General features: G+C 47.3%; 1 protein-coding gene across 1 annotated transcript; it reads left to right on the top strand.

Moving 5' to 3' along the window:
- Positions 1–268: 268 nt before the first annotated feature.
- Positions 269–26972, top strand: LOC142362327 (sucrase-isomaltase, intestinal-like). The gene is made up of 10 exons (XM_075429563.1): positions 269–314; positions 3236–3470; positions 3907–4009; positions 4102–4247; positions 14299–14467; positions 15134–15230; positions 16300–16412; positions 24557–24682; positions 26133–26264; positions 26916–26972. The coding sequence occupies exons 1-10, from the start codon at positions 269–271 to the stop codon at positions 26970–26972; spliced, it is 1224 nt and encodes a 407-aa protein (XP_075285678.1).
- Positions 26973–27484: the final 512 nt, after the last annotated feature.

The raw sequence follows: 27484 nt of genomic DNA, 5'->3' as shown, positions 1-27484 counted from the left end.
TTCTAAGAATTCATGGGAAAATCATGTTCTCTCTCAAAGTTTGGAATTCAGAACTTGAGCAAAGCTTGTGGACAAAGTACTGACTACATCCCATCTTATCTACTTGAATTCTTAAATACAGGCGAGGTTATGTGTTCTAATTAATCTCATGTGAGATATGAGTGCTGAGAAAATATTTGCAATGTTTCCTATTACTGGAGCAAGTGCTCATCGTGCTGCTGCCTTGTATAAAAGGCTCCCTGCTGCCTGCGGAAGTTGGCCTTCGACCATGGAGAGGATCGGGATCCTGTGTTTCTTGGCGGTTGTGCTAGCAGGTAAACGCGTGGCGCTTGTATTTTGTCATAGGCTTTGAAAGCAAGATACAAAAGTGATACCAATGGAAGAGCTGTTAGGGGAGGCGATCATTTTCCATGGAAAAGGAGAGAACGGGCATGGCTGTAACTCCGCCTGAGGTGACTGTGGGAAGATGACAGGGCTAGCTTGTTTAGAAATACAGCCCGGTCCAACAGTGTGTTCGGGTCTCAGGCACCAGCACCGACACACTGGAGTCAGTGGGACCATTCAGCTGCTCAGAGTTACCCTGTGCTTTGCTAGTTTGCTGTGACTTTCACCTTCGTATCGCAGAGGCTGATTCGGTCCAGAGCCTAATAAAAGGAGAACATGTCTTAATCTGTTGCTAGATAAAGAGGGAACCTCTGCAGCAAATGCCTTTGAAATGTGTGGATGAACCCAAAATGTAAAGATTAATACTATTAAATTAAAAGTTACGTGGTAACACTTCAATTCCTTATGCCTTATTGCAGCATTTTTTTATCTAATGTCACAAAATTGCCGTCAAGGATTTTAAAAATCAATGGGGATAATTTTTTGTGTATAACTTTCAAACTACCTTGCTTTAGCTTCTACCTTCTGTTCCCATGGAAATTATCATGCAAAAGCAGCAAGTAGCTGTAGCTGTTGCTATATTCAACTGCTTGTTTGCATTTCATCTTGTATATATGTTTGCTGACACAGGCCATAAATGCCATGAAAATAATGCAGAGATTTTAAAATCAAAATGTTTTTTAAAAGTAGGGAAGGAAAATTGCATGTTCCCACTTGCTACTCTCTCTAGTATATAGTCGAAGGGATATACTTCCCTTTGTACTGTAGTTGAAGTTAAGCCCGGAACAAGGGATGAATGGGGTTGCAGACTTGTTCAGGTGCTCATACCTGCAAATGCTGCTTTGCAAAATTTGCTGGAATATTTAAGCTTCGCATTGATGGGGGAAAAAAAAAAAAAAAGAAATTTCTTTGCTCCTGCTGGGGCTGTTTTTTTTCCCCTTGAACTAGCTTTTTCATTCACAATATCCTTCTTTGTGAAGTATTTCAAAAGTGTTTTACTATACGAATGAGCGGACAAGTCTCCTGTGAATCTATGCTATGTAAAATGATGCCAAGTTAATAATCTGCTGTAGTGTGCTCAGTCAGATTCTTTGATTTCAGCAATGAAAACACTGATGCTGCATTTGACTCCCATTAGGGGGGGGATAAAAACCCAACTCAAAACCTAATGAAATGTGATGGATTTACTCTATTTTGTGCTGTGTCTGCCAAGGTGGTAACTGGAACATGCGAGGCAGAGCAGTGCGAAGCTGCTGGACACAGAAGCTGTGCATTGACTGCAGAGGTGGTGCTTGGTACAGCATTTTTTTAGCCTCTGTGGTTGCACAGGTTTAAGGACCTCAGGACCCAGAGGGCTGCAGGATGCCCTTGAAATCCTTCCACCTCCCTCAACACGCAGGGGTATTCAGTGCGCAGCGGTGCAAAGGCAGGGCAGCTCTTTCCGTAGGCTTGCAATCTGTCTGTTGTTCTTAAATCTGCAGCAGGGACCCAGCACAAAATAGCAAGGCTGCACACACCCAGCCCAGTGCCTTCAGTGCTTCATTAGACCAGCGATGAATCCTCCCCGATCTCTGCTCCGAGAAGAAATAATTTAGGGATTGCAGAGGGATGTTCACATTCCTATTACGCTTTGGATGAGAAAGGATATCGGAATTTAGGGCTTTCCTACGTGGCAGGTTACGGGGGGTAAATGCTGGACGGAACGTGGCCAGCCTGTGGCGCACGACTGTCCACCCCATCTAACAAAGGTGGAAGCCAAGCCTGCCTGCCTGGCAGCTGGCGAAAAGCAACAGGGTTTCAGCTGTGAATTCTGGCCTCTTGAAGGCAAGCCGAGGCCTTGGGGCAGCGAGGAACAAGCCTGGCTGCACGTCCCGTCCTGGGAGCATCAGACACTCCTGCATTGAAGGGGGGATGAGAGTCTTCTCAAAAGAGAGGGTAGATGGCACTCAGCTCCTGCTTGTCTGTGTTCCCATCCCCTACCTGGAAATCAGCTCTGGCATTGCAGCATGGTGGCATTTTCTAGTGAATCTACAGTTTTATTCTGTAAATCTTCCCAGTATATAGAATTACTGCTGGTGCACATCTGCTTGTGAAGTTCTTTTTATATGGAAAAGCCCAGACTGCAACAGCAATCACATTTTAAGCTTTCAAGCACACAACAGTCCACATAAAAACAAAAAATTAAAGCAGAGATATTAGTCATTATATAGAAAAGTGCAATTAATGTTCAAGCAGATTTTATCTTTGAATATTGCTGTAATGACTCAAGTGGCATAAGGTAACTTCAAAATAAGTGTGCCGCCTGTGGTACACCTGCTCTCTTTATGGACATTTGATAACAGAGAGTTCTGTCAGTGCAGCAGGGAGCTGGTCTCGCAGTCCCCTCGCTCTCAGGAGGCTCGCTCCACGCAGGGGAGCCACGGGGCTCGACCTGCAGCCGCAAAATGGAAAGGATTTAGCACCTTACTAAGAGGTTTTTGTCAGGATGATTCTGCAAATGACTAACCTGTGCCTTTTCTTTTACCGCTGGCGTCTTCCCTTTACTCGTAACCGTGCCTGTAGGAACACAAACTACAAATACTACGTATATGTAGTAGTCGTATGATGTAAAACTGAAACCCGATAGGAACATATATATTTTTATATTTATGTATATTGTACGGGTGCATGCTGATTTCACATCTTTGCACCTATCTATATATATAGATGACCTCTGTGTGTAACATGAGACAATCAGCGTACAGGAAACGTAGGGGTTTGATACGGGTAACAGTTTCAGCCCTCACAGTGTCGCATTGTGGGTTTTTTAACGTTGTTCTCTGCTGCTCTGCCCGTTTCCCGCCGCGCGCAGGCCTGGGCGGGTGCCTCGGCTCGGCGCGGGACGAGCAGTGTGCCAGCGCCGTGCCGGTGCAGCAGCGCGTCGACTGCCACCCGCAGCCGGACGCGTCCCAGGAGGCCTGCGAGGCGCGGGGCTGCGCCTGGTGCGCCACCGACGTGGCCAATGCTCCCTGGTGCTTCTTCACCCAGGACAGTCCCTACGGCTACTCCCTGGGCGGGAGCACCCAGCAGACGGACAAGGGCTGGAGGTAAGCGTGTGCGTGGTGCCTGCGGGGCGGCGGCCCAGCCCTGCACGGCTGCCGCCGCGGGGCAGCTCGATGGAGACCTTCCCCACGTGCTCAGCTTGCGGCGAGGAGGGTAACGGATGCATTTCCCTCTGTATGACCCCCGCGGGGTTGGGGTCCTGCGCTCACACCGCGCTGTCGGTGAGGAAACCAGGCGAGGTCCCTCCCACCCCGGGAGCTGTGTCCCAGGAGACCGTGAGGTCTCCTCGCTTCTCCAGCACCTATTTTATCCATTAGAAGGAGAGCCTAAGCTACCCCCAGAGATTGTCTCTCCGGAGAAGTCAGTGATCTATTTTCAAAGAGTTGAAGTAGGAGAGCTGAGTTGTTCCCCCCTGCCCGCGCCAGGGCGGTCGCGGGCAGCAGGCGGCTGCGTGGGCACCAGCGCGTGTTTCTGCCTCAGGGTAACGCTGAACAAGCGGCAGGCCTTGTCCCTCTTCGGAAATGACATTTCCCCGCTCATCATGGAAGTGGAGTTCCAGACGAGGGACAGACTCCGGTTCCGGGTGAGTATTTGGGAGAGGGTGGGGGAATCCTTTAGCTAAAGCAACGCACTCTAACGAACGAGGTAATCTGCCTCTTCCTTGCCTTGCTTCAGTTCTACGACCCCAACAGACAGCGCTTTGAAGTCCCACTCAAGATCGACTCCCCCGGGGTTACCACCGATGAGGCCAACTATGACATGGAGTTCACAGATGACTCCTCGCACTTCAGGATCAAGAGGAAGAGCACCGGCACCGTGCTGTGAGTACCAGACGTCATTCAAGCTGCTTTTCGGAGAAATTATACGTGATGGGGTGAGCACTGTCTCCTCACACCCTGTGGCTCGGGTCTGCCTGACACAGGCTCAAGCACAAACTGAATGTGGCATAAACACAGACTTCTGCCTTGTCCCTCAACGCTCATTATTAATAGGAGTATGTGCCTGCATAACAGACAATTATCTACGTGGACATATGAACGATTATTCAGCAAGTCAAATAACTTATGAGGCTACAATTTCACAGCTTGGGACGCTGGTAGGCTCAACTCATGAAAGCATGTAACTAAGATTTCTGAAATTTGGGGTGTTTTGGTGTATCAGAAGTTGAGTACCAGATCTCCTGACACTCTCCAAGAGGTAGGTCTAGGAAACTGAAGCTCCAAGCCACAGAGGCCGTAAGCCTCTAACTCCCACTGGTTTCAGTGAATGGTATTTGTGTGTCTAGTTCACCACTCTGCAAAACACAAGTTGTATTCTCAAGCTGGTACTGTAAGTTTAGCTTCAGCAAAAGCTCCCCTCACTAGCAAATGTTGCCAGGTGCCATACTTTCCCATTTTACAGGCTTCCATCAACACATCCCTAGTGTGTAATGCTACTTAGCAAGAGTGTCCCAGTCAAAGTGTGCTCCTGCCAGTTGTGTTTGGGGATGCTACAGCGTGGCAGTAGCAGCAGTCTTTACTGTCTGCGGTGACAAATGACAGTGCTTCAGGCTGTTCGGGGCTATCTCTGCTTGACACAGGTGGGCAAAGGAGATTCATAAAATGCAGAAATATGGGTACTGTTCATATCAGACTGTGGTTGTGTCTATTTTAGCATTTTAATTCATATCAACAGCACCTTTTGACGTGAATCTCCTGGTTATGCCCACTTCTTGTGCGTTGGCTGACCTTGCAGTGCTCCTGAGGAGCATGGATTCAGTCCCTTCTACCTGACGTTAATGCGAGATGTGCTCTGGGAGCACACACGCAGTGCGATCTGGCTGCTAACAGGCTGCCTCAGAGCAAGCCCCGGGCGTATGTGCAGCCGCTGAGTCCTCAGCACCAGCTCTGCCCATCTTGCACCCCACTACTGGTGCAAGCACATTCCCAGAAGGTCTTTGGGGTCCAAGTCATTCATTTTATGCATTAGAAAATCTAATCCCAAATCCAGAAATTAAAAAAATCAGATCAGAAATCCCCCCTCCCAAGAAACACTTTGTTAAACAGACTCAAAATACAAGCATTATCTTTGTGAGCAATGTAAGGATGGCTTAACACGTGTGAGGCAAGGAAGACAGCACAGCATCTGGAATAGTTTGAGTCTGCAGGTGGAACCACTGCACTGGGTTTTTAGTTAGCTGCCCATCGTTTTAAAGTACAGTCTGGTGGCATCTCTTTTTATACACATCACTGTCAAGCCTGTAAAGTTTTCTTTTTGCAGGTCATTGTAAGTGAATGTATTATGCATTACTCCGACAACAAAAGTAATTTAATTCCTCATTAGACTTAACAGCTTTGTGAAAACAGTGGGCTTGTGTTAAAGGCCCAGTTTTCTTCTCCTTGTAATACGAGATTTTTGTCAAGGTTCACTAATTGGAAAGGTGATGTAAGAAGTGAATGCGTAATGAGACATGATGACGGGCTAGCCCATGGCCCGTTCCCACTCAGCCCTCCTCACCTTCATCCAAACGCCAAGGATTTAGCCTCGGTTAGTCAGGGCATCTTCAAACCTGGGCTGTCCCAGCTGAGGGAAGGGGCCAGCCACGAAGCGGACGCAGGGTTTGGTCTGCTGAGCTGCCAAAGGCACAAGGCCAGCCAGAGGCAGACGAGGACAAGTCGGTCCCCGCTGAGCACGTTTGCGGGAGGGCACATTGGCCGGCCTGCCACGGGCCCGGGGAAGCCTCCTCTGTACCCCTGGCTGTGGGGCACCCTTTGTCCCCCAAAACCTGCCCTCGGCAGCGGCGCAGGCGTGGGGTGCAGCCGCCCTGTCCTGCAGAGCCCGGGGAGGTAGATGGCAGTCTTGGTTAGCATCATCGGCGCAGCACTCGGCAGCGATGCTCTGCTATTGAGCATCGCCGCTGGAAAAGCGAACGCTGCCTCCAGGCAGGTAAAGGAGTTCTCCTGAAACCCAGCTGACCCCAAAAAGAGGAAATTGCAGGTCAGTATATTGAGCAGTTAATGGGCTTTTATCTTGCAAACAATGGCAGGGCTGCTACTGAAAGTTTCTCATCAGCAGAGACACAGGATTTTGCACATAGAAAGGGAAATCAGATGTCCCTGGGAATTTTTGTTTCGTGTGAAATGGCACAGCCGGTACTCATAGACTGGAGGATCACATCCCGGCAGGGAGCCATTCCTCTCACAGCTGAATCAGATTTGAAGTTAAATTCCCTGTATGAGGAGCAAAACTGCTTCCCTTTCATTTGCCCGCCTGTCCGTTCCATCAGAGTGAGTGAATGCAGATGCTCAGGGATACCTCCACAGCCCAGCTTAGAGGGATTTGAAACCTCCTTAGCGCCCAGCAGAGCTGTGCAGATGGAAATCTAAAACAAGATAGCAGGCTATATATCCTGGCCTGAAAGCCATGTTCAGCTGCATTTTTTTGACTGGGGGGGGAGGAACCCTCAGCAAGCAACGTTGCAGGAACATCCTCACCAGTGACTGCACTGGCTGGGTCCAGGGGAGCACCAGTGGCATCTGGCACATTAAGTAGATTTTCATGTTAGTTCAACCTGCCCAAAGACAGGTTTGGATGTGTGGGAGGTGGGTCTGAGAGAGCTCTGCGGCTGCAGCAAGTGCTCAGCAGGAACTGCTGCAGAGCATCTTCATCGTTGCCTTGTCCCCCAGCCCCTGTTCCGGGAACAGTCTTCAGAGAAGGAGCTAAAACTCAAGGCTTTTCCTTTGGACTCCCTGCAGAGGTGGGAGCTGCTGCTCCAGGGCACCAGCACGCCCGGGGCCAGGCGCCGAGCTGCACAGCCGGTGGCCTCCGCGGCTGTGCCAGGTTAGGGCAGGCTGTGTGGGCAAGTGTCCCTGAGAAACAGGCAAGCCTGTAACACCTGGGGACTGAAGTCTCCTATTTTAAGATGTCAATGGCCATGGCCTTGCTGTCTCAACGAACAGCTGAATCAATCATTAATCTTCATATGCACACAAATATTGCTCAGAACAGTGGATGTGGGCGAATAAAGCCTCTTCAACAGGCGCTGCAGTTGCACTTCCCAGGTGTGGGTGGATAACAACTTGTGTCTACACCAAACCAGGTCCGGGTGCTCTGCTGGACCTTTCTAATGTCTCTGAGGAAGGCTTTCCCATTGTAAAGCAATCCCAAATCCCAGCAATCTGTTTTACAGGATGCTCCTTATCCCTCACCAGCAGCTTCGCACTACTGGATGACCCACCCCCGAAAAAAGCCTGAAATCCCTCACCATCCCCAGCGTGCTGTGGCACAGCTGACAGTCCACGTGGGGAGGGAGCAGCCTGTCCCGAGCAGAAACGTGGTGTGCATTTGGGTTGTCTCTCCCCTCCTTCCCATGGTGTAGGCTGTCCTGCCGTCATGCCTCTGTGCTGCAGACTGTGGTGATGGGTGATGGGGCAGCTGACGGCAGGCTCCCCGCCTGTCTGCTTGATGTAAAGCCCCATCTCAGCTCTGCCACTCGTGCACACAAAGCCTCCTCCTCGTGAGCAATAACTTAATACTGCATTGGAAATGTTGCAGGGGAGAGGCAGCGGAGACTTTGAGGTATTCCTGAATCTGCTTTACAGGCGCTTCTCCTGCTTGCTGTGTGCGAGGAGCCTTTGCCGTAGCTGAGCTACCCAAGCACGGGCTCAAGGAGGGCAGGACAAACTCAGGGCTCTGTGTAATCACAGTAATGGGGGAGAGGAATGAATTATGTGAGGGGAGAGATTTTAACAGCTGATTGCAAACCTCATGCAGAGCCAGGAGCAAGAATAAAAGGCCAAGTCCCGCTACATTTTCAGCTTGCTCCAAGGTAATCAGGCAACAGCCGCTGCTTTGCCTGCATGGGGCGAAAATTAGATGGGAGCGTGCAGGGAAATGATCCAGGCGCTGCTGGGGGGCTCCGGGACCCGGAGCTCTTGGGCTGCCTCCCTTTCTCCCCCCAGTAATGCCTCTTGGCTTGCTCCCTCTTACCTTTCTCCTTCTCCTCCACTGCTGTCCTTTTCTCTGTCCCATCCAGTCCTACCTGCTCCTGCTCCTCTCCTTTGCCCTCTCCCATGCTCCAGCCGTTTCACTGGTGGCCGGGGAAGGTCTTTCCCCATTTCAGCAGCTCTCCAAAGCCAAGGGGGTGAAGAGGTGCCTCCTCCACGCGTTGGCTGGTGAGGTGCCAAGGAGACCAGATGAGACCCAGGGGCAGGCAGAGCCCCCGCTCCCGTACAGATGTCAGGTGGTTTCTGTCTTGCTGGGGAAAACCAGAAACCTGCAGCTGATTTAAGGCTGCAAATCTTTGATCTGAACCATGACCCAGGCCCCTGAGGGACAGTGACTGGGGCCTGGGTGTCTCGCCCCGGCGGTGAAGCTCCCAAACTACCGGCCTTGTGGTGCAGTGGAGACTGCAGGGAACCTCTCCCCATGCCCATGATGCTTGGAAAATACCCGATTTGGCAACCCGGCGGCATCAGCAGCAAAACGTTTTGTTTAGAAATTTGTAATTGGCTTCCATTTAACAAATCCTCTCTCACTCTATCCTAGCTGATCTTGTAGCTCTACCAGGAAACTGGCCCATCGCTGGCCAGGGCCCTACCGTAACAAAAACAGGAGAGAAAATATTGTGTTGCGATAAGGCAGGCGAGGGAGCAAAACAGAGCCCCTGCGTTATTCAGCGGCCCGTGCTCTCAGGCTGAGTGCTGTTCTCCTTTCCGCTCCTGCCACCAAGAGCAGCAGCCACTGGAGGAGGCAGCATCAAGTGCGAGCATGAAGGCTTCAGCAAAGCATAGATTTCCTCAAGAACAGAGAGTAAAGGGCCGGGAACAGTTTGCTTGAAGGCAGTGATAAATAACAAAGACATCCTCGTTCTGTTCTGCAGCGTGTGATTACTCTGCGGGACTCGTTGCCCCAGGGCAGTACTGGCACGGGAGGCTTAGCAGGGTACACGTTCACGCATAATACAGAAATCATCTGTAGGCAAAAAAAACCCCAACTATTTCTGTCTTCATGTTCCACAACATAAGCTAATCCTATGAAAACAGCCAGAAACTTCCTCCATAAATAGATTATTGCAAGGCTGGCTCTGAGTGACATCCTATGTCTTTCTCTGCGATATCTGGCCTGGGCCATTGCTGGAGACAGGCTGCAGAGGGATGGGCTATTGATTTGATTCTCCACTTCAATATCCGCTCTCCAGCTGACTTTTCCTTCATGATGTCATACAAATAATGGAAGGCAGAACATTTTTCCCAAGCCAGATAACTGCTCCTTTCTCTCTATTAAGAGTTTGGAATACCTTGTTTGCTATCACGCTTGGGAAGATAGGGCACAAATAACTGAAATGTAATCAAGATTTTCCCTAATTTCCAAAAAGGCTGCTGGAGAGTTCAGATGCCTTTTTTTATTGATGGTGGTAGTAAGAACAGACGCCACTTACCATGAAGACTTTTTACATAGGCAAGGCTATTAGAATGATTTATAATGTTATTGTCTTAAACTGCAATTTGCTAAAAGCAACAGGAGCAAACTGTGTGCACCATGGGTTGCTTGGGTTTGCTCTTGGTTTGTGAGAGCCGTTATTTTAGTCTTCCAATCATTAAGATTTATGTTATGTAGGCAAGAAGTATTGTAGGTCTATCACTTATCCAAGTGTTTTTCAGAACAAAAATGAAGCGTTATATATCCAGCCACTTATAGGAGATACCCTGACACCATGGCGATGAATACAGTAGAAGCAGAGCAGAACTGTGTCAATAACTGTAAATATACCCTGTAATTCTTTCTTTTAAAATGTCACGTTTGTGGAAAATCTGTTAGTTGGTCATGCCGACTTTCTCCGCCTATTTGATAAATCACCTTAGAAGTGAGATAAGCATATAAAAATTCATTTTTAGTGTGCCTTTTGTAGTCCAGTGGTGCCCCAAGACTTACAGCTAGTAAGGAATAGGGCTGTTGTGAGACAGTGGAGGCATTCTTCAGCAATCTGAAAGCAATGGAAAATCACAGAGACCTGGGCTCATGTGATGATGCTCCCCAGCAGCTCAAGTGGGGTGAGTCAGAGGCCAAGTATGTTTGAGGTTCATCTGAAAATGGGGCCTATACTCCTCAGTCCCTGAGGTGCTTTACTGCTTTGTAGGCAGTCTGCGTGTACAGCAATAGCCTATGCCCTCTGAAAAGGTATGGCCAAGCTCTGCCAGGAGGCTTAGACCCACTTTTCTGATAGATGTGTGATGTTTCCACCTGAATTTCCACGCAGGTAATAAATATATACGATGAGCTCCCTTCCACAAGGCTGTTGTTTCCAAAGGGTCTGGAGGCCAAGAAAAGCAGATGTTAAAGAGGACATTTTCTCCAAGCGACTGAGTGGGCCAAATGTTCACACCTTAAAGAAATGAGCTCATTTCTCCTGGATTCATTGCAACAAGAAGATAAAAAAACCCTCTCCCAACTGAAAATTATTTTTGAGTGTCCAGATAATGCATGATGAATGTCCTAATGATGTATCATATGTGTATCCCAAGTCTCCTAATTCTGGAGGTTTTGTAAGACCACTTTTATCAGTGTCACCAGCAGCTTGCTCACGGCAGGTGAGTCAGTGCTCTGAACCACTGCATACACTGAGGTTATCGGTCCCTGGTAAACTTCAACAGAGCGAAGTCTTTCAACCAGGTAAATCGTCATGTCCAGTCTCTATTGAGATGGACTGATGATTGCACTTCTGAAAACCATTTTATACCGCCTTTTAGTCACCCCCCTCAAAAGTCACGACAATGTTAGTCATAAAATACACCTTCAACAGGAACAGGATGTTTTATCTATCTGCCTACCCACCTGTCTGTAATGCCATTTCCCCGGTCTGCGGCAGTTACATTTTGTCCCGGTGGCCTAAGGGTCGACTGCTGGATGTGGGACTGGTTCACTTGCTGGCCAGAAATGTTAACTTTCACACAGATCTTCTCAGTCCTGAATCATTCTTTTTCTCCTGACATGAGGTTAAAAAACAGAGAGGTTTACTCTGGAGTATAGTGTGTGGTGTTTGGAAGGCAACACTAGCTTGTGTCAGTCAGACTTCCAGGAGAGGCAGCAGGCAGCTGTGAGCAGGCAACGCGCCGGGCAGGCGTGTGGGAAGCCCGGTCTGTATTCCCACAGGCAGGAGTGTTCCCACCACAGAGGCACCAAAGGGCTAGCACTTTCAGCAGTGAACTTGAGTGCAGCTATTACCTCTTGTGCAAAGAAAAGGATTCTCATCTACACAGGCTTTGCCAGGTCTAACTGCGGGTGGGGGTTGAATTTTTGACAGTGAACAACTGCTCAGCTGTATTTTTAGATATTTTTAGATTTTTAGATCTTTTTAGGTTTTTAGATCCCTTGTGTTGTCCACCACAGCACTGTTATGGTTTGTAGGACTGTCGGGGGAGAACCACGCTAATTCCTGCGCACATGGTGTCATTTTATGCTCCTTCCTTTTTTGTTCCTTCTATCTGCGTTAGACCAGCAGGAGGGGAGGTGGGAGAAATCTAACAATTTCTTTTATTGCCTCCAAGTGTTGAAGGAATGACAGACCCAATTTTTTCATTTAAATGATTGCTCTCTGCCAACACAACATGAGCGAACACATAAAGTAACACAACTGCTTTCCACAGTGCGCTGCGGAGCGCAGGGGCAGCCACTGGGGAGCGGAGGCAGAGAGAGGTGCCAGGGGAAAACCCGTCCATGCTTTCCTTCAGATGAGGGAGACATAATGGTGCCTGGAAAAAAAAGAGAGTCATTACCAGTCTTATTTTGTCGTAGTTAATGTTGTATTTAGCCCATGGCAGTTCTGGCAAGCGGAGGCCTAATGGAAGAGGAGGCTGATGGAGAGCGATGGCTGGCAGCACCGCGCGGGGAGCTGTGCTGTTGGAAGTGGCAGCCCCTGCGGAGCCGAGCACTGGAGAGGCACGGAGCGAGGCACCCTTTTGGTGATGCCATGCAGAAGCTGAGTGCATGACAGTGGCCTGAGGGAATGCATGAGGTATAAAACAGTTCTCCATGCCACTTACAGATGTGGTGGGGCTGCAGTTTGCATCGTCCTAGTAACTCTCCTGGGCAGGGAGAGGACTTGCTGAGCAGGAGGAGCGCTTTCAATACCATGGTAACACTAATTGCTCTCACGATGGGAAATGTCAGTGCCATAACGTGGGTACCATGAATGTAAAAGCCTCATGTCCTCTGAACAGACAGCATGGAGAGCGCTCAATGAGTTAGGACAGATACTTAAGCTCTTCCCAAAGTATTTCCCCTCCAGCATCCTTTGCTTTTTGCATAACCCCGTGGCCTGCTCAGAGCAGTGACAGTGCCTGCCTTGGCACAGAGCAGAGCTACATGATGGCACTCCTTTGGATGGGAATACAGCTCCAGAGCCCAGCCCCGTTCCTGTGCAGCAGCAGCCTCTTGTAGAAAGGCCTCTGTCTGCTAAGGGTTGGATCCAATTCTCAGGGATGTTTTGTGCGCCTTAACCTTTCTATACGAAAATAACCTTATTCAGTATCTGTGTGTAGGTGGAAGACATGATGGAAGGGAGGGAGGGTTGCTGCTGCAAACAACCAAACCAAGACTTAAATACAAATTCTTACTTTTCCTGCTTGTAAGAAAGACCAGATAGGCTTTTTCAAAACTATATAGACCCTTCAGTACACATGCTTGACTTAGGACTTGTCTATGACACTTTAGGGGTAGATTGTGCTGCCTTTTGCATGGAGAGGTAGGAGGGCACCTTGGATCTGCCTCCAGGCACCGCTGTGAGTGGCTGTCCTTGCTTCCCTCTGGGGAGAGCAGAGCTGCCCCAGGCCGGCTGGTGGGAGCGGTGGTGCCCTCCCAGTTCTCCCAGCAGCAGGGACTTGTCCCCAGGCAGCGGTGCCAGTGGCGTGAGGGGCAGCCAGGGCTCAGCAGAGAGCGGTCCCCTCGCAGGGGCAGCGCTTCTACTCGCCGACACAGCCCCTCTGCCACTTCTCTGATTTATCGGTCAATTTGATCAAACATTTAATTTTGTCACAATCACTGACAAAAGACCATTAAAAGGAGAGTTATGCCACTTCTATGCTCTATGGCTTTGGCTCATTTATTTTAATTAGCTGTAACAAATTCATGGTTAAACAAGGCTCGAGAGGGTGCTATCTAAATGTGGTACTCATGGCATACACAGTACCATTAACGAAACGCTTCTCCACAGCTTGACTATGTTCTCCCCCATCTAGCCTGCAGCTCATTATAGCACTTAGAGATAGGAAACAGAATGTAACACCTAATTAAAATGTGAGCCTGTGTCCACAGATGATTCAATAGAAATAAAGGCATTAATCTGGTGAGAGAAGCAGGAGAGTCATCACAATAAAAGCATCTCATTCAAGCAGAGTCTGGAGGAAGCTATCCCTCTGCTTTAGGTGCCTGCATAAAGTTGGGGGTAACAACAGTATTTGGGTCCTGATCCAGCAAAGAATTAAAAAGTAAAAACTGATAACAACTAAATGTCTGTTTGTCTCATTAAGGATTCTGAACCCCACTGCGTAATAACAATTTTTAGCCTGCCCTGTTGGTTGTCATAGAAATAGCACAAGCAACCACTTATTTTGGTAATAGGATTATAGATAGTATCTTCTGTTATTTTAGTTGTTCTCTTCAAAATTATACTGATGCAGTTTATTGTATAGGTAGATGAGATATCTGCAGCCAAGGCAAGATGAATTTGATATGTGTTAGGTTAAGCATGTTAGAGGCATGTATAGAATAGAACAATATTTTTTTAATATTGTTACTATCCAAAATCCAGAAAAAGTACAAATAGCCAGACATGAACTTAAAAAGATGCATATCAAAGATACGCAAACTAATCATGTCTCCCTCTATTTGTTGCAGGTGGGACAGTCCCCTCATTGATCTGATTTTCTCCAACCAGTACCTTCAGATCACAACTACTGTGCCATCCACTTCGGTCTATGGGTTTGGTGAACACGAGCACCTGTCCTTCAAACACAGCATGGACTTCGTCACCTACGGCACGTTCAGCAGGGATCAGGCACCAACGGTAATTCACTTCATGAAACATTTTGTCCTAACTTGTATTACCAAAAGGAGTTGGCAAGCTTTGCCAGGGAGCACCTCTCTCTGTATGGTAACACTGCTAATGTGAATCAATGGCAGACATGGAATGTCACAGGTTTTGCAGGTGTTGTAAGTTTTAGTTAACCGACAAAACCAGGAGTCATTTTCAGTGGACTTTGAAACTTTAATCAGATACTTTCTTACAGTGCGATTAGCTTTCTGAAAAAAGTATTTTGTGTGCCAAGATCCTAGTTCAGGAAAGCATTTAATTTCATGCATGGATCAACCCCTGTTCATCCAAACAAGCTGGACTTCAGCAGGACAATTGGCTAAACCGGGGTCACTGGTTGAGGAGTCTATTTTAACTAGCAAAGCAGTTCTCACCCATGCCATTTTGGAGGGTTTGGCAGAATATGCAAGGTTTAATTGAGAGACACTAAAAAGTACCATGGTGATGAGACAGAAAAAACAACTCTTTTCCATCAATTTGTTTTCACACCATTTTAGGTGAAAGAATTCCCAACCTTTCAAAACAAGTCTCTACCTACAAATGAATTGATTTCCTTTTTTTTTGTATATGTACCTAGCTGACAAAACCTATGAGAAAAAACAAAATCGAGTTGTACCTAATGCGCTGTTTATGTTTCAGCCATTTGCCAACCTCTATGGAGTTCACCCTTTCTATATGTGTGTAGAAGCTGACTCCAATGCACACGGTGTTCTCCTACTGAACTCCAATGCACAAGGTAAAGATACATGGATTCCCCATATGGACTGCATATAGAAAGATAGTAAATTAGTAAATATAAAAGCCTGTTTTACTGCTTGCTTTTTCAGCGTGGTCCAAATATGAGTGACTGTTCTGTAACTGAGGCTCCAGGAATTACTATGAAATTTTCAAAGGGATTACATTACAATGACTATTTAACAAGGAAAGGTATTTTCAGTGAAAATATATGATTAATTTTTTTTAAAAAATAGATACACATACAGGGAAATAAGAATGTAGAAGAAATTTCCTCTGGGATTGGCATAACTGAATCAAATCAATTTAGGTTAGTCCTATATTCTGTCTGTGGAGAATAGTTTTGTGCGTTGCCATGGTCACCTTACTGTACTAATCCAGTGGTATAATTTCCGAAAAGGGGAATCTTCACTCAGTCTATAAAATCAGTTTCCCCTGGCAGGCAATGACTTCCAATAAGAAGATTAAAATAGCATAGAGGAACCCTGAACACAAGCTTGTGGTTCCTTTTTATATAAATGAAGCAGAGACAAATGGATCTGTGCAATCTATTCTTTGTAGGTTTCTGTGATTTATTGCTGCACAATGCCAATCTGAAAGTGGAGACTGCGAAAACACTGGGCAACTGCTAGCCTAAGTACAGGTGCTGTTTGCTCATCCAGTCATACCCACAAGGCATCGGGTAGTGACTTGAACATGTAGCCACCTCTGCCTGGGGATACATTTATGCATGGAAGAGCCCAGAGTGCATACACCTAGAATGGGATGAGCCAGAACACAAAAGAATGAAATAGTTCAGCTGGAAAGGACCTACAGTGCTCATCTAGTCCAACTGCCTGACCAAAAGTTGAAGCGTGTTATTAAGGGCATTGTCCAAATGCCTCTTTAACACTGACGGGCTTGGGGCATTGACCACCTCTCTAAGAAGCCTGTTCCGGTGTTCGACCACCCTCTCAGTAAAGAAATGCTTCCTAACATCCAGTCTAAACCTCTGCTGGAGTAGCTGTGAACCATTTTGATACAGAGTGCAGAGCTGGTTTGCACTGAGAACTTGTTTTTTTTCCTTTCAGACGTTTCTCTGAGTCCAAACCCATCCTTAACTTTCCGCACTATTGGAGGGATCCTCGACTTCTACATCTTCCTTGGACCCACTCCTGAAAACGTAGTTCAGCAATACACAGAGGTCAGTAGAAAGGTCCACGTGGCACATGGGGCAGTATCTCGTAATGACCAGTATCGAAAGCAGGATTGCGTAACAGGGATTAGAAAAAAATTTGTCCAAGCTTACTCTTTTCCAGGCCGTGATAGTTTTATAGTCTTCACTACATGACCGTAACTGTGTTTTGACACATCAATAAGGCAGAGATCAGATGGGAATGTTTGCGAACTTTACGTCTGCTGAACTTTCAGGGATTTTGAATGAACTTCAAAGGCTTCAAGCCTTTATTTGCCAGTGGAATTGCCTGTTGATTTTGGACCCCTCAGCCTGTTTTTTTCCTAATGAAAACCTGTGTAATTGCATTGGAGAGCACAGGTGTGAAAAAACCATATTTTCTGCTGTCTCACAGTGCATAACTACTTGCTTTCCAATTACCCAGTGTTTTCCAAAAACCTGAGTGTACACATGCAAATAGCTGTTTTTGGAGTGTGCATGCAATTGTCACCCAGTGAGGGCTGCCTAGAAAAAAGTGGCAGGTAACATCTTCTTCCTGGTCACCCAAGGCCAGGGGACGCGTTAGCTGAGAACTTGCACAGAAAATCGTCACCTCAGAACCAAGCTCTGTGCATAAAGAAACCAGTGCCAAGCCTAAGGAGTGTGGAGCAAAGCTGAGAAGGGGCAAGTTGCCGCGCGAAGGGGGATTCATGCATGCAGACCCTGAGCATTACGCTGTAACCGGAGGTGCCCAGCAGCCTGTGGTAGCGTGTCCTGGAGCCGGGCAGCCGGAGCTCGCAGTGAGATGTGCGTGTGCTCTGCCTTTCCCTCCACTGTCCCACCAAGGGGCCTTAGCTCTGATTTTCAGCAAACGTTTTGTCTTTCCTGTCTTTTTCAAGCCTCCACATCCTTTGCTTGCCTTCTTTTAAAGTGTCTGAAATAGGAACAGAAATATTGTGGTTTGGACTGAGGGAAACGGAGGATTTAGCCCAGAAGGAAAGTATTGCTCGGTTCTGTTTTGGTGATGGAAGGGACAAGCTTCGTGCACGCTGTTGTTTTGGGATGGCTGGGTTCTGCTAGACCTTTCTTTTCCAAGAAGAAGTTCAGGTGGTGCCTACCAGAGAGGTGGGAGGCTGCTGGTGCCCCTTCGTGTACCGGAGCGGGAGTGACTGTTTTGACACTCAGAGGTTTCCAGCTCCCAGTCCCTTTGTGCATCCTCCCCACCAGCCACTTCTGACCCCAGTGCCACAGGCCAACCAGCAAACTGGGGTTTGAACTTACACATCAGCAATCAAACAAGAAAAAAATAAACCAAAAAAGAAAGAAAAAGTAAAACGACTCTCCCCCTACCCGCAGCTGTGATCCCTGCGATGAAAACACATATTTCAAGGGAGTCAGTGTGGCAGCGCGATGGAGATTAGAGCCATCCCCATTTCTTTTCAAAGTCTTTCACCAGTGTTTGAAGGCAGCATTTCTGTGGCTTAGCAGGTGGCCAGCAGCTGAAAATAAAATGAGAGAGTTCTCACTCCCCAGCTGATGGGTACTGGCAGCTCACTTTCCACCCCTGCCTCTCTGGAAATGGAGCTGGAGTGAAGAAAACAAGGTAAAGGGGAGCCGGTGGGCGTCTCCGAACTAGAGATGTCACATGCCAGGACAAAAAATCCCTTGCTCTGTGTTCTTCGAGCTTGCGCTCAGCTCTCTAGGGAATCTTAAAGAATGCATGGTAGCAATTTCACAGTGAAATAATAACTTCTTCAGTAAACATCCTGAAATTCCCAGATTGCAAACGTTACAATTACTGTATTACTAGTCGCTAGGGTAATGATTTGGCTTTTATGTACAAGGTATGTGGGAAGGTGAAGGAGACAGGAAAGACTTTATTTTTCGGTTGTATTTTCTGTCACACTGAGAGGACTGTCCTGCACAGTCATTGTCATGCCCCAGGGAAGGAGAGTGTGTGGAAAGCAGCAGTGTGATCGATGTCTGCAAGGCACTGCTCAGCAGCATCCCTCAGCTCTTGGCTGTTTGCATGGGTCTCCTCTGGGAAGTGGTGTTTTGGGAGCTACCAGCTGCAGGGGACCCTGGTGGGGCCAGGCTGGCCTGCTGCAATGAGCTCTTTCGGGGAATGGCACCTGCCTCCCACCCGCGCAAGCATCTGTTCAAAATCACTGCACGGGGCTGTCTGCACAGGCCACCCATTGCATCTTCTCCAGGACAGCCCCAGTGCTATGGCAGGGTGGCCAGATGCCAGCCAACACATGGCCATCGAGAGCAAGGGAGCTGTGTCCCGAGCAAAGTGCTCCACACCTTTCTCAAACATTTTGTGCTGTTGCCTTCACTGCTGCTTCAAGACCTGGGCAACCCTCCCGGCCTCTGCCGTGCTTGTTTCTGGGACAAATTCAGGAGCTTGGCTCTGCTCAGTGCTTTTATGCAGCTCTCCCTCCAAACCTGTGCATTAGGACAGCTTTGTAGAGAGACTCTTTACTGGGTCTCTGGGGTATGCAGGCTTTCCCCGTGCACCTCTCCAGGTTGCAGCCAGCCACCGGGGGTGGCCCACAGGCTCTTGCCCAGGGCCGGTACTGCGTGGCTAGCTGGGGACAGTTGGGCTGTGCCAGGAGTGGGCTCCCTGCATGGTGATCATGGATGGCTGCAGCTGCCCTCCCGGGGCCACCAGCCTCTCTGTGCATCCTTGGGGTAAGGGCAGGCAGCAACAAAAGCTGTGGTAGCCCCAAGTACCAGCCTGACCCTGGCTAATCTGCTTTAAATGGGCTCCAAGGGCGGTGCAGGCAGCAGGAAGGGAGCAGAGGTCTGAAAGCCAGTGCCTCCATCCCCCCTGCTATGTCTTGCGTGGAGCAGAGCTGGGCTGTAGGACGCATCCTGCCAGTGGCACCACAGTGCTACAGCAGTGGTGGTGGCTATCAAGTGTGTTCTGGGCACCATGCAGAAGGAAGGAGAAATCTCCATCCTGGTTCTTCTGTTCACTCCTGTCCCTGAACCCAGCCGTGAGGAGTGCTGCTCCTGGCACATCAGAGAAGGTCCTGCCACAGCTATATATATATTTGAGAGCAATCACACTTTTCTCCCACTACAGAAGAGGTCCAGTGTGCAGAACAGTTATATAACAAAAATCTCACTTTTTAATGCAAAAGCCTCGGTTTGTAGGAGGATCGGAAAAAGCAGTAATAAGCTAAAGAGCTCAGCCATTGATCTGAGCCTAGCTGAGGCTCTACTGCCAGATCTAATACCAGAGCTCCACTGCCAAGTCCACTGGTGACCTTTCAGAACAGAGTGACAGTGCGTAGCAGTAGCATAAGAGCTCCATAATAAGATACTTGGGAAAGTTATAGTTCAGCAAATGGACATTTAACAGCTGTTGGGTGAAGGCTATGAATTTGTTATTTTATCACAAATTATCCAATGACAAGCTTTAAGGGACCATACTGCATGTCTCCTAATTCTGTTTTGAGGGCAAATCGCTGGTCTACTTCCTCCTTACAGAACCATAGGACAGCTGGGGGGTTAGACTAGATGACCCACGGAGGTCCCTTCCAACCCTGAACATTCTGTGATTCTGTGATTCTGGGTGGAAGGGATCTCAGCACGTCTCTAGTCTAGCCTCCTATTTGAGAGGTAACATGGGGACCCTGCTTGTACTACAGTTCATCACAAATGATTCTGTGAGATGCTCGCAGCTGAATTTGTGGGTCCCCCAAGAAAGACTGAGCATCTGATAAGTGTCTGTGCAGCAAAGATTTTAAGACCTTGGCATTGAAAGTCCTGAAAATGTTTAGACTCCTGAGGTTGTGAGCATCTTTACAATGGCTCAGCTGTTGCGGGGCCTTTCTTCTTGCTCTCCTAAAACAAAGTTCAGCTTCTGTGCATAGACTTTGAGTGAATCTTACCCCTTGGCTGACTAGGTGTCCACAGCATTCACGTGCCTGCCTCAGCCACAGGGGATGAGATGTATACAGGTACCTGGGCCACAGGAGCACCCGTGTAAAGTAGCCATTATGTGATTCTCCAAACACTATTTCTGTGTCTAAATCCAGAGCGTTAGCCCACTTGGATTTATATAGTTTCCTCCTACAGCTCTTCCTTAAAGAAAGGAAGTTTGAGCAAATATCAGGCTTCAGGAGTCATTTTACATGGCTGATTAGGGTGCAAGATTAGCACTCTTTCACGTCGAGCCCCTGTACCTGCATTGCTGGAGATGTCAGCTCCTTTCTAAGCATGTGAAAGAGTATGTCTCTCTACGGCCTCTGTGATATATGGGGCAAAATTCTTCAGCTGTCTCTCTCATCAAAGTCTTTGGTCATCGTGCTAATAGGATCCTGATTTACTATATAACGTTTATAACTTAGTTGATATCTTTGCGCTCACAGTGATAACATTATTCATCCAATAACCCAACACAAAGAAAGTGAATACAGCTCACCTGCTCCCCAGGCACAGATTTCAGCTGTTAGATATACATGTTTTCACTGATGTTTGTTCTGACTGCCAAACGCTTCCAGGGTACCTCCGAGATTAATCAGCTCTCAGGTGCGTCTCAAAAAAAGTGAAAAAAAATTACATAATGCCAAGTTATGTAAACCTGGAAAAACTAACAGTGAATTTATTAAACAACACCAGGAGTTATTTAAGAACTAAGTGCAGGAGGAATTGTGGTACAGAAAATAGGATCTATTTTTTTTCTGCTTCTGCACTACTGTATCTTCCCTTATTTTTTTTCGCGGTTTGGATAACCCATATGTTTGCTGTTTTTGCATTTCTCATGTTTTCCTCCCTCAGTTCCCTTGCCATACCTCATTTACCTTTTCTGATTCTATGGGAGTCAATTTTGCCAAGCAGGCATTCTCTGCCTACTGCATTTTATGATCATTTGTATGCAGAATGCAATCTGTATGAATTAACTAGATCCTAAATATATATCAAATCAAACATGATTTTTCAGGTTTGCAAAATTTCATCCCTGCCTCTGCTGATCCCTCTGCAAGTAGGTACCATATGCCAGTTACTTTATCAGGAAACTTCAGGGGGATCCATTAAAGAGAGTCCACAGCATAATTAGAAAAAAGAACATTTGTTTTCCCAGCTGCCCTGTTTTCATCCTTCCTCTTCAAATGTTCTGCTGATTTCAATTAAGCTCACCGTAGATGTGCCAGCCTGGTGAACCTGGGGAACTAATTGCTTTAAAACTTAATTTCTTGCTTGCAAGGTGGGTTTTCTTCAGTTGGCTCAGCTGAAATTCCAGACTCCTCAAGGGATGCTGTCATGAAATAGTGCCTTGACATGGGGCAGCTCTGTGTTCTGCAGGTGAGATAGCATTGTCATGTAAGGGTGAGCAGCCAAACCTCAGCAAACCCCAGCGCTGGGGATGTGCTGTGTGGGAAGGACCCTGGCTGGCATCCCGGTGGCCACAGCTCCACCTCCAGCCCCGCTGGTGCTCAGTAGAACATAGGGGCAGAAGCACATCCCCATCCAGCTCTTGACTAGGTTATATTGGCGATGCCCCGGGCTGGCTGTCCTCCCCATCCAGGAGTGACCCGGCGTACCGCTGGACCGAAGCGTGGCTGCCCGGTGGTTCCTGCTGCCTCTGCCAGGCTGGTAACCCCCACGGCAGTTCCTATTTCCAAGTCGGCTCACACTGGGAGAGGCAGCAGATGCAACGCAGACATCCTGCCAGGGCACCGGGCTCTGCGTTCAGCCACAGGATTAATATTTATCAGCTGGCTTTCCCTCCTCCTCTTGTCCAAAAGGAGAAGTCTGTGCACAAAACATTTTATTCCATGAGGGAGTTCTTTTGGTCTGTGTTTTAACCTTGTTTGCAGAGGTCACTCTGTTTACAGCAGAGAAATCAAGGGCAAACTGTGCATCTGCTTTAGGAGCACAAAGTGGTGTGGTTCACAGAACTCATCTTGCAGCTTTGGCTGGTCTAAAACCAGCTCTTCTGTCTCCTCGGATGATTTTTTTATACCTAATATGGCGAGTGTGGTTGTGACAGAGGAGCAGACTTCTTGCCCTGAGGCTTGCTATGCTGTACTGGACACCTCGGTGCCAGCTCACAAGGTGTCTAGGAGACCACCCCAAGCTATTATGCCCCATTCAGCTCTCCATGGGAAACCCCAACAGAGCTCAAAGGATGGTCTAGGGGATCAGGTGTGTTCACACAAGCTGGAAATAGCTAATGACACATGTAACCAGATGAGACTGCACCATGGTGGCAACGGCATGTCTCTGCCCACCGGCCTCCCCCAGCATGGCTGGGGGCCACCTTCTTCTGTCCAGGGCCTCTCCCAGCAAGGGTTCAGCAGCATGGGGTGAACGCTGAGTGCAGCTGCTGTTAACTGCGCTTGCTTCCTCTGAAGGGCTTAGCCTCCAGCCAAGGTGGAGGTTGAAGCAGGTGTTGAGGAGGGTGAAGTGAGTTAAGTCTGGTGGAACAGGACGAGTAGTAGGCGTACAGGGCAGCTGTGCTGCTCAGCTGGCGCATCCCTCCAGGAGGGACTCAAACCATTAACCTCACTGGTTGTTCTGGCCTCCTCCTGCTTTCTCTTAGGCGAGATAGCAGCAGCCCAACAAGCGAAAGCACACTGTGTAGCCAAAGTTGTATTGCTTGGTGGTTAAATGTCGCATATCTGTCCACAAACCACTCTCATTTGCAAGCAATTTTCCCTGTGTGTTCCCCCAGCTCAGGTGCATTAAAACATCCTCTGCTGCTCCTTGCTTCTGTCCTGCATCTCTTGTTTTGTCCGCTGCAGTTTGCACATCCTACAAGCTCTAGCATCCATTACGTATTTTAGAGCAATTTCAAGTTCAATATTGCTTTCCCAGGTCAGACTCTTACTTGAGAACATCCCATAGGAAGATGTGCCTTTATGCATTGCGATCTTGAGAGAGCTTAGCAATGCAAAAGTTACAGAGTGCCAGGAGTGTCTTGTTTTATTTAATTAAAGTAGATGGGGGGTTTAGCTGCCAATATACAAGTTTCATTCTTTTTCGCTTCTTAGAGTAATTACCTAACTATGAGGATCCATAAGGAAATAAGGAAGGAACAGTTATTTAGCCAAAGGGAGTCAATAGCTGCAACTGATTAATAAGTCATGGGTGCTTACTATTTACTTGATTTTCAGGTATTGCCTGCAAAGATGTCACAAGTACTGAACAAAGTTTAACTTCATGGGATCTAACTGTTTAATACTGGAGTGAGGATTTCAGGAGATGTCCCCCAGAAAACACCAGTGTGCACTAATGAGGCAATGCCAGATTTCAGCTTTTTTCTAGAACAGCAACATCGTGGTTGCTGGCTGCTTGTCGCAGATTGCCAGAGCAGCTCTCATTGGGGGAAGCAGAGCAGGATGCCTCACTCCCCTGTGCTCTCAATCGAGTTTCCTCATGCAATTTACAGATGGATTATGTGGAATCAGTGGAAATCAAATATTTATAAAATCATATTTAACTCACTACCTCCTGTTTCAGTTGAGAATTTTAGGACCAAACAGTAACTCTGACCTTGAAGAGGTTTGTCAGTGCCTGGCAACACAATGCTGTGGGCCAACAATATGAGCAGTCAGTCGTAAATAACTGAATTTCATCAGGGTGGTGTGTAAATATTATTAACACTTCAGAGAGCTCAAATAAACACCAGACTCTTGCTGAGTTAGTTCAGCTGGATGCAGCAAAAGAAATTAGCAAAGCTGATATTGAGGTGTAAGTTTGGAGATTTACCTGCTGTTGACCAAAGGGTTTGTGGACTTGGCACGGGTCAGGCAGTGTGAGGCTCCGCTCCACACTGGGTTTCTGCCAGAGTGCACCGCATAAGTGAAGGCACATGCTACCGCACGGAGGCTGAGACCTCAGCAAGACCCTGATTTAACATTAGCCTGGGCTTTATACACTGTGTCTTCCACTGGGACATGATTAGAAGCGATGATCAGTGTGGGTGTCACTCAGAGCCTCTCCTTAGGACAAGGGTCCACCAGGAGAAGCGTTTTTTTAAAGCCAAGCATACTGTACCGTGAGCCATTCTGAGGAAGGAAAGGGTATTTCATGGGTGTGTGTGATATCTGTGTCCTGATCTTTGTGGCTTAAATGAGCTGAGAGCCTCTCCTGGTGTTTCAGAATAACTTCTCTTCACCTCACCCTTTGCTTTTCCGCATTCCCCGTTCCTGCTGTAGGCCATCGGACGCCCACACATGCCTGCCTACTGGTCTCTGGGATTTCATCTTTCCCGATGGGGTTATGGCAGCATTGATGTTTTAAAAGAAACTGTCGATCGCATGCACTACTACGATATCCCATATGTAAGTATGAATTTTTTCATCGTGTATGCTAATTTTACAATCCAAAGTGAGATGAATAAAATTACAATATAGGAAAAGTGATTATCCTACACAGACAATTGTAGAATAAAAATATGTTCATAATTTTATGTAGTAGTTTTACACGTAATATCTTTATAATGATTAAAAGAACATTTAAAGCAGGCTTTGAACATGAGGTTAAAGTATTGCTTTTGGCCACATAGCAGGCGATTCTGGTGTGGATTTACTGTTATGCAGTATAAGGTGCTAGCATTTTAAAAATAAATTATGGTACTTCTGATGCGTATCTCTGCCAAACAGTTGCTAAACTAGGAATTCTACATTTCCATTTTGTCCATTGCTACCATATAAATTTATAGGAGCTGAGCTATGCCTGCCAACTATTTACAATTATTATAGCAAATCTCTTCGGTATCATTTCATACATTACCTTTTAGAAATATAGTTGCATACATTCTGATTTTCTGTATCAACTCTTTCAACCATAGAATCATAGAATAGTTTGGGTTGGAAGCGACCTTTAAAGGTCATCTAGTCCAACCCCTCTGCAGTGAGCAGGGACATCTTCAACTAGATCAGGTTGCTCAGAGCCCCTTCCAACCTGACCTTGAATGTTTCCGGGGGCATCTACCACCTTGTCCTGGGTTTGGCCAGGACAGGGTTAATTTTCACCGGACTCCAGGAAGGGGCACAGTCGGGGGGTGGGGGCTGACCCCACCTGGCCAAACAGAGCCCGGTATTCCATACCATGTAACGTCACGCTGGGTTCCGGTGGGGGGGGCGGGGTGGGGGGAACTCTCTCTCGCGGCTCGGGAGCGTGCGGCACCGGTGCGGTCCGAGAGAGTGGGTCTGTTTCTGTCGTGTTTTCTCCTTATCTGTATCGTCGTTGTTCCTGTTCCCTCTCTTTGCTGTTCTGTTAAACTGCCCTTATCCCGACCCACCGGTTTCTGCCTCTTTCTTTTCATTCTCCTCCGCACGCCGGCGGGGGGAGGGGCGGCCGCGTGGCACTTTTGTTGCCGGCGGCAGCCGAAACCAAAACACACCTCTCTGGGCAACCCGTTCCAGTTTTTCACCAATCTCATTGTAAAAAATTTCTTCTTTATGTCCAGTCTGAATCTACCCTCTTTCAGTTTAAAACCATGACCCCTTGTCCTGTTGCAACAGGCCCTGCTAAAAAGTTTGTCCCCATCTTTCTTATAAACCTGCATGAAGTATTGAAAGGCCACAGTAAGGTCTCCCCACAGCCTTTTCTTCTCCAGGCTGAACAGACCCAACTCTCTCAGTCTTTCCTCATAGGAGCAGTGCTCCAGCCCTCCAATCATTTTGTGGCCTCCTCTGGACCTGCTCCAACAGGTCCATGTCTTTCCTGTGCTGAGGGCTGCAGAGCTGGACACGGTACTCCTGTAATGTTTACTTTAAAAACGTCTAGGATGTCCAACATCTTGATATTGACTCCATGGAACGTCAGCTGGACTTTACCTATGATAAAGTGAATTATGCAGGTCTGCCAGAGTACATCCAACAGCTGAAGCAGGAAGGAATGCACAGTGTCGTGATTCTGGTAAGTTAATGATGTTGCTAATTATTTCTCCATTTAGAAGAACTATTTGCAGCATAGTGTTCATAGCGGTATCTAGGTGCTAATGCATGCATGCTATTGTAGCAGATTTTCCATTTTTGTCATTTGTTGAGAAGAGCTGAAGAACAATTTCTCACAGATTTCATATTCAAATGTGTTGCATTTATCAGGTATCTGTGTACCAGCACCACCTCTATCCCATAACAATCATTCTCTTTCACTTTTTTCCACTCAATTATGAGAAATTTTGCCTCTGTTCAGGGCTGAGTTGAGATAGGATTGCTTTAATTCAATTTCTTTCCTAAAAAAGAACAAATGAGTTTAATACACACACAAAAATAGTAGAATAGTGGGAAAAAATCTACCCTCAACCACTCCGGAGAGCTAGTAGATACAGTTCACATTTGCCTTATTTTTACTTTTCATCTAAGTTAATATAAGAGAAGATTGTTTGCACGAAAACCTAACTTGAACCTGTAATTAAAATTGATGTACGACCCAATGAATGAATTTGGGCAGAAGTGAAAATCAGAGTTTTCCATCTTCCCTCATCAATTTCTCCAACAAACATTGCTGCTTCTCTCTAGCGAGTTCCCATACATGTCCTTGCACTGAATTTTTTTCTCACACTAGCTGAGTACCAGTGGTGGCAAGGAAATAGGAGGCCAGAAATTAAAGAGAAGTCCTTGATAGATTCATAAGACCTGGCCCAGCACAGGCTGAGACAGTCACACCACCTGGGAAGGACCGGGGTGGGAAGGCTCAGGAGTGCCGAGACTTGGAGCGTCGCATGCGGGTGTGAAACATCACCACAGAGAAGAGAGGCGTGATTTGTTCTCCTTAACGACTAAGGATAGGATAAGATGAAAAGTGCTTTAAATTTTAGCATAAGAGGTAGACATTAGGACAAAGCTGCTTGTCTGTGAGGCGAGCTGAGGAGGGAGTCGGCTGCCTGGGGCCAAGCCCAAGCGGGTGGTGCAAACAAGTCTGACGTGCATCAGGGACAGCTCAGGCTGAGCTGACCCACAGGGGAAGGAGAAGGAGGCAACCCCACAGAGAGACTCTCAGGATTTTTTGCTGTAATTGCAGTCTTCTGTTTTCCAGTCTAAATGTTCCTTTACACCTTTCATTTGGGTACTACACTTCTTATTTAGCAAAAATTGCCAGTGTCTCATCCTTCTACTTTCTTGATACACTTGTTC

This window comes from Opisthocomus hoazin, chromosome 8 (genome assembly GCF_030867145.1).
Source record: "Opisthocomus hoazin isolate bOpiHoa1 chromosome 8, bOpiHoa1.hap1, whole genome shotgun sequence".
Classification (NCBI taxonomy): Eukaryota; Metazoa; Chordata; class Aves; order Opisthocomiformes; family Opisthocomidae; genus Opisthocomus; species Opisthocomus hoazin.
This window is presented reverse-complemented; position numbering and strand designations above follow the sequence as displayed.